The sequence below is a fragment of the Pogona vitticeps genome, chromosome 4 (assembly GCF_051106095.1).
Source record: "Pogona vitticeps strain Pit_001003342236 chromosome 4, PviZW2.1, whole genome shotgun sequence".
Lineage (NCBI taxonomy): Eukaryota > Metazoa > Chordata > Lepidosauria > Squamata > Agamidae > Pogona > Pogona vitticeps.
The window spans coordinates 159085996-159104541 of NC_135786.1; the positions used below are offsets into that span (position 1 = coordinate 159085996).

Here is an 18546-nt window from a genome sequence, read left to right on the forward strand (position 1 = left end):
TTTCTGGGAGTTGTAGTTCAAAAGCATCAGAGTAACAAAGGTTAAGAACCACTGGTATAGTGGATAGAATGATGGACTAGGCCTCTGGAGAACAGGGTTCAAATTCCTGCTCAGCCATGGAAATTGACTGGGGGAACGGAACTGGTTAAACTACCCCTTAAATACTTCTTTTGAAAGCCCTGTTAGGGTCACTATAAGTTGGTTCCAGCTTGACAGCACGTAACACACACAGCTTAGTTTAGGGGAGTAGGTCAGGCCATGAAACATATGTACATCTTCCAATAGAGAGGACCAGTCGGGGTTCAAGAGGAACAGCTGAAAGCCTGCTATGATTGCTCCCTACCGTCTGCCACTTGGTGGCCTTACCTTACCATGCCTGACAGTAGAACTTACTCTGGGGATGGAAGAAACTGAGACATAGCAAATTTACAGTCTGCACAAAAGGACAGGATTAACAATCTTGGCATACATATGGGAACATAGGAAGCAATCCTCACCTATGCCTGTGGACATTAATCATATGGCGGTTGCTTACAGTCTTACTCCATCTTATACTTATATTGCACAAGACCTGAATTGTTAGGAGCTGATCCCACAGCCATGAGTTTTCTCCATGTTGCGCTTCCCTAGATTTCTGGTATTTATACTGTTAAATCACCCCATGGCATAGCTGGCAACCTTCCTCAGACATCTAGTAGGGTTGATTCTCACATGGATCTCTGGAACTTTAGATGACAAGTATGGTTAAAGCCCTTGAAGTAATGTCACATGGAAACAGTATGTGGCAGATGGCTGACTGTGGACTCCTTATAGCACAAATTTTCTGGAAAACAAAGAAAGATGCAGGTATTACAGACATCCCAGTTAACCGTTCACCACTACCACTTATCACCTTAGGCTGGTTGCTGAACATAGCATCTGAGTATTTTAAAATAAACTCTTAGGACAGAAAGATTCTGTGATGCCATATATTATTTGTTGTTATGTGCCATCAAGTTGGAACTAACTTATAGCAAGCCGCATAGAGCATTCAAGATAAGTGGGGTATTGAAGGAATGGTTTTACCCATTCCACACTCCCAGTGAGTTTCCATGGGTGAATGGGGATTTGAACTGAGGCCTTCTGAGTCCTACTGCCAGTGCTCTATCTACTACATCACACTGAGTTTCCTGTCATATACTGTAGAGTTAAACCTGGTCATTTTTTGTATGTGGATTTTGAAGGCTAATTTTGTCACCACAGCTACAGCAGTGTCTAACACAGGGAAGCAAACTTCATCTGGTGAAAATATATACTAAATCAGTGATTCCCAACCTTTTTAATGCCAGGGACCGGTTTTGTTGAAGACCATTCTTCCAAGGACCGGGGGGGGGGGCTGCTGCCACTGGGATCTGTGAATGGGGGTGTGGGGGGACGTCTGTGCGTGGGGGTACTTGTTATGCAGTAGGTTGTTGGAGGATAGCTATGAATCAAACACATTACATGTATTGTGCCCTTTGTCCCCACCCCCCCACCCCAGAACAAAGAGGCAAGACACAGGTGTTGGATTAATTAGGACCACACTTTATTAACTTTAATTATTGTTGTTCCCAAGCAGGGGGGGGGCTATAGTAAAAAATACCAAAATAAAAATACGTAAACAGAGCAAGTCCCATGCTGCCACCGCCACCCCCTCCTGCAGCAGCGGGGATGCCCTGCTGAGCTGCCCCTTGGCTGCCCACCCTGTCTGCCCGGGCAGCCTCTTACCCGGCCAAGGTCCCGAGAGGCCAGCACTACCAGCCTCGGGCCACCTCCAAGCTCCGAAAGGGGAGCCCTGCTGCCGCTGCCGGCCCCTCCCTGCCCAAGCTGGGCTCTCTGTCAGAAGGGCCCGCATGGCACGGTCTGCAGGTGAAAGGGCCACCCGGGGAGCACGGAGGGAAGGAAGGAAGGCGATAGTGTGGAATGGGAGGCAGGCGCAGGATCAGGCTGGCATGCAGGGGTTCCCTCTTGCCTCCTCTTCCTGCTCTGCCAGGGGTCTCAGGGCAATGGGGTGGGGGTGCACCAGGCTCCTCTTCCCAGGGACGGTGACACAGGGGAGGACCCAAGGATGGGGCATATCTCCACTTTCTGCACCTGTGTTGCTCGTTCGCCCATCTGTTTGCCTTCCTTCCTTCTTCGGGGCAGTGGCGGCCCAGCCTCACTTCAGTGTGGATGGGTGGGTGGCCGCGCCACCACTACAAGGGTGGGAGTGGGTCTCCGATGGGAGGCCCCAGAAGGTGGAAGTTCTGCAGACGAGCAGCAGTGTCCCATGTGTTCTGGCCCGGACCACCTCTTCCCGAGAACGGTTGGCCAGGCAGGAAGCAGTAGGATCGCTGGTGCGCGCTCCTGCCCATCTGCTTTCCCTGGGTGGGGTGGCGCTGAGCCCCATGGCCAGCCATCGGCACTTCCCATGCGGGCTGCCCCACAAGGGGCATTGGGGGAACTGTTACCACAAGCAAGTGAAACACGCCCACCTATGAGGGTGACACACACACCCTGAGCGGGGGGGGGGGGGACAGAGATCCGTGTCCGTGGCCCAGTTCTGGCCAGCCCGTGGACTGGCAGTGGGCTGCGGACCGGGGGTTGATGACCCCTGTACTAAATGACAGCTAGAAAACTGCCTGTGACTTCAAGCTACTGGTGGAACTCAGTTGTTGGGGCAGAGAAGGGTTTCCAGGTGCTATGCATATTCCTTGGTTTGTTGGATTTTTCAGTATTGTTTTTTTCATAAACAGATAGGTACAGTACTTCTGGACCATCATAGTCAGAAGAGAACGTCTGTTAAGACTTGTCACAGAGCCAAGTTACAATGAAAATGTGCTTTTGTTTTGCTGTGTGCTTATAAACTTAAAAATAAAATGTTTTACATTTTGCATCAGTTTTGATGAAGTAACTGATTCACCTTCAGGGGCTATTAACAACAGTGATTATTAATAAATCTAGGAAAAGGAAAGTTGAAGACCAGCATAATAAATTTTTTAAAAAACGAGATATTTAACCTGGAGCTAGGACTGGAAAACAAATTGCTAGGAAAATTTGAAATGCAAGTTTTCATAGTTTGATCTTATTAGTCATTGTACTAACCAGGAATTTTGTAATGTGCACTGAAATTTCCACAAATGATGGATTCGTAATGATTCCATGTTTCATTATGCAAAGTGTTTATTTAGAAAACAAATGCAGTTTGTATGTTTTGCCATAGTCCATTTTAATCTATTAGCTATTGAATCTGATTCTTTGCTGTGTTTTTTTAACACCAGCTTTCTTTGCTTATCATAGCATAAATGTACAGTGCATTAGTTAAGAGTGCAGAACTGGAAAATGTTTATTAAATGTTTCTAGAAATCTTCTTTAGAAGGCTCCCTGTCCTCCCCATCAAAATTTATAGTATTTAGTTATTCCCTTTTCACCAAGTATTTCGTTTAATAGAACTATTTTTCTTCTTCGTGGCCTCTGTGAATGCACACAAATGGGTTGTTCTGCGCCTGCGTTGAATGTCTCAGAAGATTCTAGAGCTAAAAGTAACAATTTTAGTGGGATGTTCTGCCTGAGGCACATGCTCCGCTCACCCAAGAAGAAATATCCACCCTTCTTCGAAAGTGTGCCATAATTACAGTACCATCATCTCATTTGGACAATGGTTTCTATTCTAAATACTTCATGGTACCTAAGAAAGATGGAGGACTTCGTCCTATCCTTGATCTTAGACATCTTAATAAATTCATTCAGCCTCGCAAATTATCCCCCTCCTTTCACAGGGAGATTGGTTTGTTGTAATTGACCTGGCGGATGCCTACTTCCATATTTCAATCCACCGATCTCATCAGAAATTCCTCAGATTCCAGTTCGACAATACCGTTTACCAATTCCATTCCCTACCATTCAGACTTTCTATGGCACTGAGGACTTTCATGAAGTATATAGCACCAGTTGCAGCTTATCTCTGGCTACAGGGTATAAATATCTACCCTTACATCAATGTCTGGCTGATAGTTGCAACATCATACGACGATGCCATGAGAGCTACAACCATCACACTTGACACTTCGAAGCCTAGGACTCAAGGTAAACTACAAAAAGTCTCGTCTTCAACCATCACAGAGAGTCACCTATAGAGGAGCCCTCTTTGACTCCTTGCAGGCCAGAGCTTTCATCCCTCTGGAACAAATTAAAAAGTTAAAATGAGCGATTTGACCCTTTCGATCTCAGGCTCAAATACCAGCTCATCATGTCCAGCATCTCCTTGGGCTGGTGGCATCGACGACTTTGGTAGTTTAGCATGTGAGACTCAAGATGAGATCCTTCCAATCATGGTATCTCACGTTATTCAACCCTATGACAGGTCACCCATTCAAATGACTAGCAGTGACATCAGAATTGGCCAAACAACTTACCTGGTGGACGTTGCTCTCGAACCTCCACGTTGGGTGACCTTTCCTTCCATTTCAACCAACAGTACAGGTTACTACCGACGCCAACCCGACTGGCTGGGGAGCTCATTGCCTACACCGCAAGATCCATGGGCTGTGGACAAAACCAGAGCAGTTAATGCATATCAACCATTTTGAGCTCTTGGCAATCATAAGAGCCTTCCATGCCTTTCTACCTATCATCGAGGGTCAAGTTGTACAATTGGCAATGGACAATACCATTGCTCTTTATTATGTCAACAAACAGGGAGGCACACATTCTTTATCCCTCCTATATCTTTCCATCGACCTGTGGGAGTGGTGTTACCAACATCGCATCTTTCCCATAGCGGTACATGTTTCCACAGTTATACAGCAGACCACCTCAGTTGTATGACATCAAGAACTCACGAATAGTCTCTCAACAGTACCGTCTTTGATCAACTTTGCCTCAGATGGGGAATACTGACCATTGATGTCTTTGCCTCCAGCACAAACACCAAGTGCAAGGTTTATTATTCTCGAGCTGGAGCAGACGAGAACTTCATCGGGGGACGTATTCATGACAGATTGGAACGAGGGGTTACTCTATCTGTTCCCTGCAATACCACTCATTCAAAGAACAATCATTCTTTCTTCTTCTTTTCTTCTTTCTTAGTGGCTATAACATCTTCTAAAAGAGCCAGTGAACTCGCCTCTCATTGATCTGATCCACCTTTTATCCAATTCCACCCGGATAAAGTGACCTTGTATTTTTATGTTTCTTTTTTGCCAAAATTGTATCAGAATTTCATTTAAGCCAACCAATCATATTACCATCATTCTTCACATCACCATCAACTCCACTAGAGCGCATGCTCCATATGCTTGACGTGAAACACTCTCTTGCATGCTATATTGACAGGACTAAGACTTTTAGGAAAACTAACAGACTTTTTGTATGCTTTCATGGACCTCATAAGGGAGGACCTGCTTCATCACAGTCCGTTTCCAAATGGATTGTCCAAATCATTACCATGGCATATAAGTTATCAGGCAAACCACCTCCTGATTATCTGAATGCACACTCCACTAGAGCGTTGTCGACATCTACTGCCTTCCAGCATGGTAGTGAAATTCCTAACATCTGTCGTACTGCAACATGATCTACTCCATTGACCTTTGTCAGGCATTATCGCCTAGATGTGAGAGCACGCACCGATGCTGGATTTGGCAGGTCTGTTTTGGCATCCTTCCTACCGTGATGTCCCACCATCCAGTAAATGAAGCTTGCTATTCATCCATTTGTGTGCATTTACAGAGGCCACAAAGAAGAAAAAGAGGTTACCTACCTGTAACCATAGTTCTTCTAGTGGTCCTCTGTGAATTCATACATCCCACCCATCCTCCCCTCAATCCATCACGGGTTATATTAAATGACTCTTCTGCCCGGCGGACAAATTTTTGGAAATGAGGGGAAACTTGGGTGGGCGGAGCATGTGCCTCATGGGGAACATCCCACTAAAATTGTTACTTTTAGCTCTAGAATCTTCCAAGACGTTCAGTGCAGGTGCAAAACAACCCGTTTGTGTGAATTCATAGAGGACCACTGGAAGAATTATGGTTACAGGTAGGTAACTTCTTTTTCCCCTCTTCTTCACCAAGTTGGCATTTTATTTACTTTATTTTTAGTTCTTATTTTGTTTTATATGACTTTACGAATAGTAGTACACTTGAAACTTGCTATCTTTGTTGAGGTTCATGTGTGGGGGCCAAATTATTTTATAAGTGTAGCAGCAGTAGAGGCATATTGGGGTCTCCAGTCTGGCCTATGGAGGCCTTTTGGATTGCCCAATTCCCCTCTCCTCCAAAACATTTCCTTCACAGCTCATCCCCTTAAAAGCAGAAAAAATAAAATTTTACATGCGTGTATAAATCTTCTACATGTACACATGAAATATTTTAGGGTCAATGAAATTTTGAGGCATGCAAATGTATGTAGTGGAAAAGATCACTTTTTTGCCATAAAAATACTGCCCTAATCATTCCAGTGGTTTATTACATCGATAATAAAAATCTCCTAGTTCACATGAGCTTTGTGCCCATACATTATCTGTAGAGACTCTTTAACATGCAACAGTGGCTTTGGTGTAACAGAGGAAACATAATTCATGTATGCTGGTATTTCATCAAGAGTATCCATGTGATGGCTTTATCGAGGGTTGAGTTTTGCTGTTGCTATACAGGCGATGAATTTGTTTGACAAGTTTATTCATGTAACAAGTTGGATAATCATTTGTGATTCACAATTGGAATCGCTGTGGGGTTGTTAATTTAAACTCTCACAGTCTTCCTTATCAGATATTCATTAAAGTGTTTGCGTCATGTGCAGCCAGATCTGTATGCATCTCTGCGCCATAAATTTACCCTTCTTACAGGTTTATTGCTTTATCAGGTATTCACTTAGGATTTCACTATTCTGTCATAAAGCATTTTTCAGGCGTAAAATACATTTTCTTATTGAGATAATATATTGTATTAATCAGAACACACATCAACTACTTTGGATGGAAAAACAAAGTCAGGAAAACTGTTTATTCTTGATGCATCTAAGAGTCCTTTGGCAGTGCATTTGAGAGCAGAAGTACAGGTGGCAATAGCAAATGTGTATCTTAACATTAATACTGGGTTGGGGTGGATAGGATGGGGGTGCGGAAGACATTTGCCCATTTCCTCCTTCGTTTCTCCTCCAGTTCTCCTTATATTTCCACTAGTTAGGGAACAATGTGTAAAGGAATGTGAGAGAATAGGGAAGACTAAGCATCCTACTCTTACCCCTGATTCTCCCATGTGCAAACATTATAAGGAATCCAGGTCTATTGCCTGTATCTTCACTTGGCCATCATTTCCAGCACTATATAAGTACAAGTGGCATAACACAAGCACTTCATGGGTCTTTGGAAGTGTATTTTGAGCCACAAAAGCTCACACTGAAACAAATGTGTTACGTTTTTGAAGTGCCACAGTATTTTGCCCATTAATTTTTGGGTGGTGGTACTGTAGTTCTGTTTTCTTATTTCCCTTTCCTTCCTATAATTTTGCCAACATAGCTGTGTGTCCCTTACTTTGTGCTCGCATAGTCATAATTCAGGCTTGGTGCGCTGACTGAACATTGGAAAACAAATTAAGTTATTTCTAAAGTTTATTAATAAGTGCTTAGTGAGTCTAGTTTTACATTAAAAATTAGTTGCATGCTCAGGAAATTTTTTAGCTAAGCTTGCATCAAGTATTAGATTTCTGTACCATCGCTATATAAATTAAGCCATTTAAAAATACAACTTCAGTATGCAGAGGCTCAGGTTTCCTTTAGCATCCACACAAACATTCAGATGTCTAGGTTTCATGGGCATGGAGATGCAGTGAAAAGAGAAATAAGTGGTGTGTATGAGCATGTGTGCACACACATTTATATTCTGTTTTTTAGGATAATCTACAATGTAATTATTGCAGCACTTGAAATTACTAACTCCATTCCAGTCTTGCACAAGTCACTTTAGAATAATGAGCATCCATGAGCATAATGTTAATTTTGTGTTGATGTTTTCTAGCCTTTCAGCAAATATCCACCTCTGATCAACGATATATCTTTTTGGCTGCCTTCTGAAAAATACTCTGAAAATGACTTCTTTGACATAGTCCGAACTATTGGAGGAGACTTGGTGGAAAAGGTCAAACTTATTGATGAATTCACACATCCAAAGTAAGTCTAGCATGTTTCTCCACTCTCAGAATCTTACAACGAGATGTTTCTACACTACAGATACTTTGGAGATATGTACTGCTTGCTACAGATATGACCTGGTAACCATATAGCTTGCAGTCCTCAGAGGACTGGGGTCAAATGGTGGGCCTGCAAGACTAGGAGGCAGAATATAAATTAAATGTACAAACAGTATTTGTGTATATACCTGCCATCTGCATTGTGTGAGATATGTTGTGTATTAGAAGAGCAAGCTAAAGGCAATAAGGAGGAATGGCTAGCAGAAAATATTTTAGAAATGGTGAATTCACATCACCAGTGCTGTCATGGTGGTCAGTGACGAATGGTAAGAAAGAAAGATGAGAGGATATAAGAGAACAGATTTTTTACTCATGGGCAAGCATAGGTGCAGGGAATAGTAGCCAAGGGGAAAAAGGCACAGGAGTTTGTAATGTTTAGGTATCAAGAAGATGGCAGAACAGAATTTATTAAAAGAAAACATAAAAGATAGTGTGTACAGTGTGTCATTCCTGCACGTTTTAGCATCGTACTTCCATTTTGTTTTTTGAGAAAATTTTTCCACCTTTACTATCATTCAATCCTCTTTTGACGGAAAATACCATTCACAATAAAAAAAAAGGTTTTCTTGAGAAGTCCTATATTCTAGTAACAGTATCTATCATAGAAACTTGTTTAAGGTGATAAAAATCCTGAACATTCCACAGCCTCACTCAAGGTCTTAGAATTTCTTCATGCCGTTCTGGAGGACGCACTCTCCAGCTTGGAACCAGATTGCCCATATTATCATGTAACACATGAGCTAATACAGATCCAGTGGCTGAAATCCTGTTGGTACTAGATAAGCCAATTGAATCAATTGAACTTATGAAGGCAATGACTCAACAGATCTCCACTGATTCAGTGGGCCTACTCTAGTTGTGACTTGCTACAGTAAGAAACAGAATTTCGGTGTACATTTGTCAGATAGGGCTAGCTTAAAATTCCCATGTGGAATGCTATTTTGTATACTTGGGGAAAAAATTATCTTCCTTCCAAAGGTGTTACCAGAAAAAAAAGCTATGTAAAAGGATATAGAAAATCACTTAATTAACTCACCTCAGACAGCTGCCAGTGGAAATGATGTGAAGATTTCCTAGGAAGTTAGACTGAATTAATCAGCCTTGCATTGACAATGTATAAATATATTTGTATCTCATTCTATCCTCCCTACAGGTTTGTGAGGTTGTTTAAGATGAAAGGCAATGGATTCTCAATACCTTCCATTGAATTTTACAGTGAATCCGAAGTAGGGGTGGCTTGTGGATCAGGACTGGGGTGACTCACCCCAAAACTGTGAGAGGGGCTGCCTCCTGATATCAGCTATTTGTGATCAAAAGTGTGCACTTAGAGACAAATTACTTGTGTCCGCTGAAATACTCATCATCTATTTGAAATGAAAAATAGTTTTGGAAGGAAGGAGTTTAACAATGGAGTAGTACTGGACCCATTACCAAGCTCTGTAAATATAGCTTAGGGCTTCAAGTTATGAAGAGCCTCCAGAATCTGTTAATGTAAAACATATATTCTGTTCATTTTTAAATTTAACATTCCTTGTGGTGCTCAGCATGTCTTTAATCTTGTCCAGGCAGGAAGGCTCCAGATAAGCATTTATCTTTGAGCAAGGAAAAGGTGAGCAAGGTAGTGTTTGTGAGAAGAATTGTGTGGGAAAGTGGCTGGTGGGGTTACTCTTAGGTAGTGCATTTGTCTAGTATTTCTCTCCTCAAAGCACTGGAGCTTGATTACACATCTTTACACATAATATGAGTTTGCTGCCTCCCAGATCCATCTTCCAGATCAATCTGCATATGTTGACTATCCTAAAGATCCTTGGTTCCAAACCAATTTTAAACATATCATATAAAATAAGAGATACTGCATGGGACGTTGTAGCACAACTTCACCCCAAATGCCCTGCCTTCTGCCTTTTCCCTAGGAATGTTTTCCAGTTTCTTTTTGTTATATGCAATAAATCAGGGAATCTATGTGTCTGCAGTTTCCCTCACTTAATGCAGGAAGTTGGGCTTTGAGTTGAAAGGAGTAAGACGAAAACAGCACTTTTTGGGGATTAGTTAAAGCAAGACACCACAGAAGATAGAAAGAAATACGCAGTATTCTTATCCAAAAATGAACTAGGCTGTCAGTGGTACGTAGGAAGTAAATTTTTAATCAGAACAACTAAAAATACTCTGGAAAAAGCATCATGGGAGACAGTAAGCAACAAAATCAATTGTGTTGCTTTCTTGCTGCATTGCTGTCATCTTATTAAAGAAAAGGGCAAAGAGAGTGAATGGAGAAATCTCTTTTTAGGTTTGAATGATTTGCTTGTTTACTTTCTGGAAGCCGGGTTGCTCATTTTTAACTGTCGAAAGCAAATCTTAATACTGAGGAATGGAACACTAATAGTTGTCATTATTTAGTTAGATACGTTAACATTTTAAAAACATTGCATTATGCTTTGAGTTTTAGTATATAATGATCTTCTCCTTGAAACCACACATTCTGGGAAGGAATGGGAAATGTTGGCAAATACCGTCCATTAAATGTAATCACATCCATTCATAGCTCTTTATCATCATATCTTCTGAGACCTGCTCTATGTGGGATTCTCTTATTTTCTTATTAGACACTGCAGTTTTTCTCCCCCACCTTTTTGACAATTTTGGTACTTTTTCATGTGTATTTTAAAACAATAGCCTGGCTAAGGATTTCTTTCTTCTCCCCTCCTCCCTTCACCTCCCTTCCTCCTTTTGATAAATGTCATTTAAATGTTTCTTGCATGAAATGAATGATCATGCAGCAAACATTGTTTACTGCTGGAATTATACAAATGGAAATTTAATCACCTCAGACTTCTAAATGTTCTTTATTCCAAGTACACAGTAGTTTGCAAAGGGATTCTTTGGTATTACTTTCAGCTGCTGATCTAGCAGTGTCCTGAGAGTAGCTTCTCAACTGCAATAAAACACCATTAAAAAAAGAAAAGAAAAGATGGTTTAACATCAGAGGTTTTCTATTAATGAGCTACATCCTTTCATGCAGAAGAATACTCTCTCAGCTATGCTTAAATAAATCTAATTGGCCAAGCTTGGAGTGATGGGAATCAAACATTTGATATTGTCTTTATCTATAGTATGATAGCCTTGAATTTTAAGATGAAGCCATAAAACATACAATAAAGGAAGTCCTTTTATGTATTAAGTTTGTATATGGACATCATTCATTCACTTGTTTCCAAGAAAATAGAAGCTTCCTTTGACAGCTATTTGGCCATTGGCTCTAATTGTTCTGGGCAGTTTTATTTTCTTTCTCTGTGTAACCAGCCACTTTTTTTTCTGCATTGCTTGTGGGTGGGGGAGGAACACAAGCAGCATGAATGAGCAAGAGGAAGCAATTTAATTTTTAAAAAAATGTATTTTCCTTTTTAAGAAAAGGAAACTTGAAATATGCCTAGCATGCAGATCCCTGAAGCTACCTGTCCAGCTTTAGCATCCTGTCTCCAAATTTAACGTACTGTACTGTATATTGGTGCAAAGGTAAAATTTTATAGCCAACCATTTTCATTTTCCACTGTAAGTCAGTGGGAAAGGGGCCATCTGAATTCACAGATTGATTTAGATCTGGGCACAAATCAAATCAAATCAAATGGCGCTGAAATCACCTCACCCTGAATTAAGATCTCTCCAGAAGATTTAAGAGATTTGGTCTCAGAACAAACTATGGGGATTCAAACATAGCCTTGCCAATAATAGAACGTTATCTAAGATAAAGGTTTTCCAATCATGTGATTCATTCGTATTTATGTTCCTGTTTAATGATTTATAGGAGGAGTTTTGACAGCTGGGGGACACAAACTTTGGTGCCTTTAAAAATTTATAGTGTGGGGATGGTTACACAATGTTTTATCAAATTTAGGTCAGCATGAGCCTGCACTTCCCTATATCTGCTTTCTCCTTCACTATCCCACGTTCCTGTAGAAATAAATTCATGTGGACCTAGAGAATGATTCTGCAAAAAAAAAAAAAAAAAAGTGAGCTGAAACAATTTGTTTCCAGGAAAAAGTATGGCTGTGTCTTTGGCTTTTGACCTCAAAGGTGCTCATAATGAAATATGCAGTGTGAAGAAGCAAGTAATATGTGACAGCTGTGTTTTGCCCATTTTACTCCAGCTTCTGTGGGTCAGGGGTTTAGTACAGTATTTGTACAGTATTTGTCAAATGTCTGAACTCCCATGGTGATCCACGCATCCAAGAATGTATGTCCTACAATTACCTATGGGAAAGAAGAAACAGATGAGGAGAATGTTGTCCCATTCCCATGCCATTCCCATACAACAGGGAAAAGCCACATCTTGTGATCACAAAAAAATTTCTTCTATGGATAATGTGTGGATATTTCCAAGTCCTGCTTCTGAAATTAGGAAGTCTTAGCCTGACATGTCGTTGTAATGTGACATCGAGTCGTGTCTGACTTTTAGCAACACTATGAAGGAGCAATCTCCAAAATGTCCTGTCCTCAACATCCCTGCTCAGGTTTAGTAAATGTAACCCTGTAGGGCAGTGATTCCCCACCTTGGATCCCGAGATGTTCTTGGACTAAAACCCCGAGAAGCCTTCATCACTAGCTATTCCGCTTCGGATTTCAGGAAACTGAAGTCAAAGAGCATTTGGGAATCCAAGACTGGGAACCACCACTTTAGGGAGTCAATCTATCTCATATTTGTCTTGCTCTTTTCCTGTTGTCTTCAACCTTTCCCAGCATTATTGTCTTTTCCAGAGAATCTTGCCTTCTCGTGATGTGTCCAGAGTATATACCAGTGTGTAACGAGTCAAAATTTGCTTTCTGGGCAAAACCTTATACCACTTTGCTTTAAAACCTTGTATATATTTGTTCAGGGAAGGAAACATTCACAGAAAAAAACAGCAGGCGGGGGAAAAAACCTATTCACGTACCTGTCAATTTTTACCCAGCACTGATCTCTACAGAGCATTTTCTGCCTATTGCTGTCCTAGATTTGGATCCATATGTCAGGACTGGGGCCATGCCAGAACCCTGCAAACTTAGTGCAGGCAGGATCGGCCCCATCTCTCTGAGGAGAATTGCTCTAAGGATTGCAGGACTGGGCCCTTTCCCTGCAGTGGTGGCCCAGCTCCTCAGAAGTGCCACCTGGGGAAGCGGAGGACTGGGCCTTCCCTACAGACCTTTACCTCAGCAACAAAGGTCTCTGGCTGTACTGTTGTTCCTGCCTTGCCTGCCAGCCTCCTTGTTCCTGCCTTGCTTGGTGTCTTCTGCCCTCCGTCTCCTTGCATCCCTGGACCCTGCTGCCTTGATATGGTTCCTCCTGGCACTGACTCCTGACCATGTTTTGCATCATCCTTCCACCGGGATGCTGTTTGGACTCAAAACCCTAGCTGGTTGGTCTCTGCTTGGGTTGTGGGGTTGGTTCTACCATGTTCTGGTGGTCTTGCTCTGGACTGGGTCCTGGTGCCTTTTCTACAGAACCCTGACATCATACACAAATCAAATAAAATGCCTCTCAAATTAGTTCAGCCTGAATTGGGATCTTTCAAGACAGGAAAAACTCAGAGAGTTGGAATAGCCCAGGACAAAGGATTCAGGAATGTTTATTGATAGAGGAACAGTTTAGTTCCCCTTTCATCATTAAAAATATAGGTATTTTAAAAATACATATCCCATTTTTTAAAAAAAAATTGAAATAACAATAACAGAAGCAAAACCACAAGAATGCATTGAACAAACCAATAATCATAGATTATCGGCCTAAAAATGAATTGGAAATTCCAGCAGCAGCTCATAAATTCATAAATACCTCACTTAAGGTAGTGAGGTGTTTATGTAGTACTCACAGCCATCTTACTAATGCCATCCAAACCCAAAAAGGAGACAAACAAGGCTGTGTTCTGGCTCCACTTTTGTTTAATTTCTATGTTGATTCCATGGTGGACCAGTTAAAAAATATTGACTTTCATCCCCCTAAAATCACAGGGAGGCATTACTGTATGCCGATGATGCAGCTATCATTTCTAGGACCCCAATTGGGCTTAGAAGAGCATTGCGAAGGTTGCCTATATATTGTGAGTAGGAAGACCTGATAATTAATTTTCAAAAAACGAAAAATCATGTCTTTTGCCAAAAGGCCAATAACGCGAACATGGATGATAAATCAGCATAGAATCAATCAGATCCACCAATTTAAATATTTAGGTGTTGTTTTCCAATCTGACGGCTCTAGGAAAGCACAAGGTGATTATGTAGCATTAAATGCCCAGAGAAGTTCTGCAGTACTACAATTTATGACAACAAAGGGGGGCATTACATTCCCTCAGCCATTAAACTATTCCATGCAAAAGCAGAAGCTCAACTACTGTATGCCTCCCAATTGGGCCCCTTCCCAAATATTGCAACCCTAGAACATGTAGAATCAAAATTCCTAAGGGCAATATTAGGAGTCCCCAGGGATGTCGCCAACGTAAAACTAAGATTGGAAACTGGTCAAATTAAAATCGAAGCCAGGATATGGATTGCAATTCTCATGTACTGGCTCAGACTGTCTTATCTCCCTATTGGTCTTGCACCACTGATCCTGCAAGACACCTTTAAGTCAAAACAGGTTCAGCTACTTGAACAAAAAATAGCCTCTTTGGGTCTCTCTAGGCTGACTATGTTAACCATGGGAATGGAACAGGCAAAGAAAATCATCAAGCAGCATATTGAGGACATTGAGAGACAAAATGATTTAAGCAGTGCCCCAGAATTCTACCTTAGGGAGGACAGCTTATACAAGGTCACAGCAGCATCTTATTTTGCCCAGTTGGAGCAGCCTAGGCATAGAAGGGCGTTTACTCTGGCCCAGCTGAATGCACTACCTTCAGCAGTGCAGGAGGGATGGTATAAAAAGATCCCCTGGGCAGAGCGCCTTTGCCCATGTGGAATGGAGCAGAAAGAAACAACTGAACATGTCCTGTTGTGGTGTACATATTATAAGGACATACATGAAGAACTTGTTTCCCCTTTGACTGGCTGATTTCCTGGCTGTACAGAGCAACAATATATGCATGTGCTGCTGTCTGATTCCAATCCTGTGTGTATTGTTGCCAAATTCTTTACTGCTGCAATGGGCATTAGAAAAGGGATCCTAAAAGTGGATGAGCCTCTGTAGTTAGAGCATGGCTTTCTAACATTTTGGAATTGCTTCAGGGGAAATGCTTTGACACTGTTGTTGTTTACCTCAGAACCAACTATTGCTTTGCACTGAATCCCAATACAGTATTTTTGTATATTTCTGTATATTTATATATTTTAGATGTTTTATTTGTGGCTGGTCTTTTGACCGTAATAAAGTTTTATGTATCGTATCATAATGTTAATGTGAAAAGATAAGAAAGGTACAGCACTGACAAAATCCATACAAGAATATTTTTATTGTAAAATTAAAGATAGCTTTAATTTCACTTCCTCCCCAGTTACTATATCTCAGTGAACATGGTTTCAGGAAATTATGATATAATATAAGCTTTCACTCTAAAAGCAACATACAGTTAAGATATTGGGGTGGTGATAAGATCTAATGAGATTCAGAGGACCTGAGAATGGTGAAATTGCTTATGAATTAGAACTTTAATCTGAACAAAAACTGTGCAGTTATTGTCATAGATCTAGTCATAAATCATTACCACAATGTCATGTATCTAGAATGATGCTACTTTTGCAGTTGGGTTATGCTTCTGAAGTCAACTTCTGTATATAAGTAATTGATGTCACCCTGCCTGAAAAATTAATCCAGTGATGTTAAATTGACATCTTAAAAATCACTTACCTAAGCATGTTTTTAATGGCAGTTAAAATGATCAGTGTTTTTTTTTTACGCCCTACAATTGGTAATGATACAAAAAAAATATCGTATTTTGCTGATAGATTTAACTTCCCTGAGAACCTTCGAGACCTAATAAATAGTAATGTGTTCTCCTGTATTTATGCTCTTGATCATGTAAAGAGGGCCAGAGGTTCCTCTACATACAAAATGTGTGCTTTACTGCTGAACTATGACCATCTTCTTGGTAACTTACATTGTGGAGACTGCCACACATGCCCTATAAGAACAGAGGCCTTCCAGTGGTATACTTTGTCAGAAAACATTTTCCATAGAATTGCATTACATGATAAGTTCTTGGTTACCTGCTTTCATTCAAGTGTCATTTGTCTCAAGGAAAGCATGGCATGTCTGTCAAATAGGCTTAAAAGATATAATCAGTCCAAGACATTGTAATGCTTGCATGTTTGCAGTGGATGATATATCTCAGCTAACCTTTTGCCCAGTGGGAACAACTGACCCATAAGTTACCTCCCCAAACCTTTGCTAAGTCTGTTAAAATGTTAGTCGTCTAACCTGGCTTTCCATCTGGCAGTGCTGGTAGAAAACCTCTATTGGCTCAGGGATGCATCTGTTTCCATTCATGTGGAAGGAGCCATCCTGTCCAGTAATAAGCTTCATCAGTCTTAGCAATTCTGCCCATTAGATTTCCAGTGAAGGAAACGCCAGTGTTGACCAATGGGTCACTGAGTCCAGCAATTGTAGCTGGCACTCAAAACATCTACTCAGAGTTATGAATCTGTGTATAATCAAGTTAGGTAGAGGGGAGCACTCTAGCCCTGCTATGCTCTGTTTCAAACTTTGTTGCCCTCCTACAGGTGAAGGATGGCAAGTGGTAAGTTCTGCTCTGTGAGGACCTTCCTCATAGGAGTCAAAACTCTATTTAAGATTCATCACCTTTGTTGTGTACTAGAATGAATAAATCAGAAATGGGGGAGCATTGCTAAAGCATTTGCCTCTACCGAGAATGCACATAATCCCTCAATAGAGGCAAACTCATACGGAGCTCTGGTGTCTAACATGTCAAAACTGCAAATTGCAGCAAGATCTAGACCAGTGGTTCTTAACGTGGGCGATAATGCCTCCCAGGGGGCGATTTCATTTTTCAGGGGGGCGGTAGAACGAAAAGGGGCGGCGTGGGGGCGCTGGAGCAGAAGGGGGGCGGTAGGGGGGCACTGGAGCAATCCAAACCTGTGAAGATGGCTGCAGCCTTTTTCCAATGTGCATGAATATATATTTTCCTCCAATCTTAATTTAGTTTCAGAGTTTTCATCTTCAAATTTTTAGTTCCTGCATTGCGGTTTGTTTTTATGCCCTTTTTATATTACTTTTTGCGTCTTAAAATTCGCTTGCAACTAAATCATTAAATGTTACTGGTTTTTTTCAGGCATTTCATTTTCTTGCAATTGAATTTTGTTTTCAGGGGTCATTGGATTTAAGTGTCTTAAATAAATAAATAAATAAATAAATAAATAAATAAATAAATAAATAAATAAATAAATAAATAAATAAATAAATAAATAAATAAATAAATAAATAAATAAGAAAGATATCATCACCGCGGGGAGGGGGGCAATGATAACTTCCTCAATGGCTCAAGGGGGCGTTTCTTTCAAAAAGGTTAAGAACCACTGATCTAGACAAGGCATACACTCTCGCTGGTGCAGGTAACATTCTTTAAAAAAAATTCCTTAGTCAGGTGACAGAGGACTTACTGGCATTGATACAGTCAACCTATTCCTCATTGCTTAGATACAACATAGGGTGCCTCCCTTGATGTGGTCAGAAAGTACCATGGGCCTTCAGGTTGATGTTGATGAAACTTCTGAATAGTTCTTCAGAGAGACAGAGAGACATGTGTATAGAATAACAGAGCTGTGAAACTGCTTTATAAACAGACATTAAACAATATTCTCCAAAGGGATTCAAACTAAGCTGTTCTTAAAAAGGGAATTCTGAAGGTGATAAAAAGCATAATTGCAAGGTGTGCTCTCCACACTGTGTGGCAAACAGTGGAGGAAGTTGGAGGAAGGAAGGGGAGAATATTGGAGAGGATGGACTGGAAGAATCCTTTTTCAGACAGGAGATGCATAAGTCAAATATTTATAATGGAGCCAAAAGCAAATTTCTCCCCCTTTACACGTTGCAATTGTGCTTTTTTTTATCACCTTCAGAATTCCCTTTTTAAGAACAGCTTAGTTTGAATTCCTTTGGAGAATACTGTTTAATGTCTGTTTATAAAGCAGTTTCACAGCTCTGTTATTCTATACACGTTTCTATCAGTGTTGGTGCCTTTAAACTTTCACGCCCTTATAATTATCTGCTACAAGAGGGAGAATACCATAGGGTAATTGAAAGAGGGGGAGAGAGCACAGGAAGTGGGCAGAGGCCCATTAGGTTGCAAGGCTGCTTGTCCCCATACCTCCTATTCAA

The 18546-nt window shown here is 41.0% G+C and overlaps 1 protein-coding gene across 3 annotated transcripts in view; it reads left to right on the forward strand.

Annotated features, from left to right (window-relative positions):
* Window positions 1–18546, forward strand: part of FARS2 (phenylalanyl-tRNA synthetase 2, mitochondrial) — a 290330-nt gene that overhangs the window by 179162 nt on the left and 92622 nt on the right. For all 3 annotated transcript variants that reach the window (XM_072998580.2, XM_072998581.2, XM_072998582.2), the window contains one exon: window positions 8015–8166. In XM_072998580.2, coding sequence (XP_072854681.2) covers window positions 8015–8166 — 152 coding nt within the window. The remainder of the gene's footprint in view (window positions 1–8014; window positions 8167–18546) is intronic.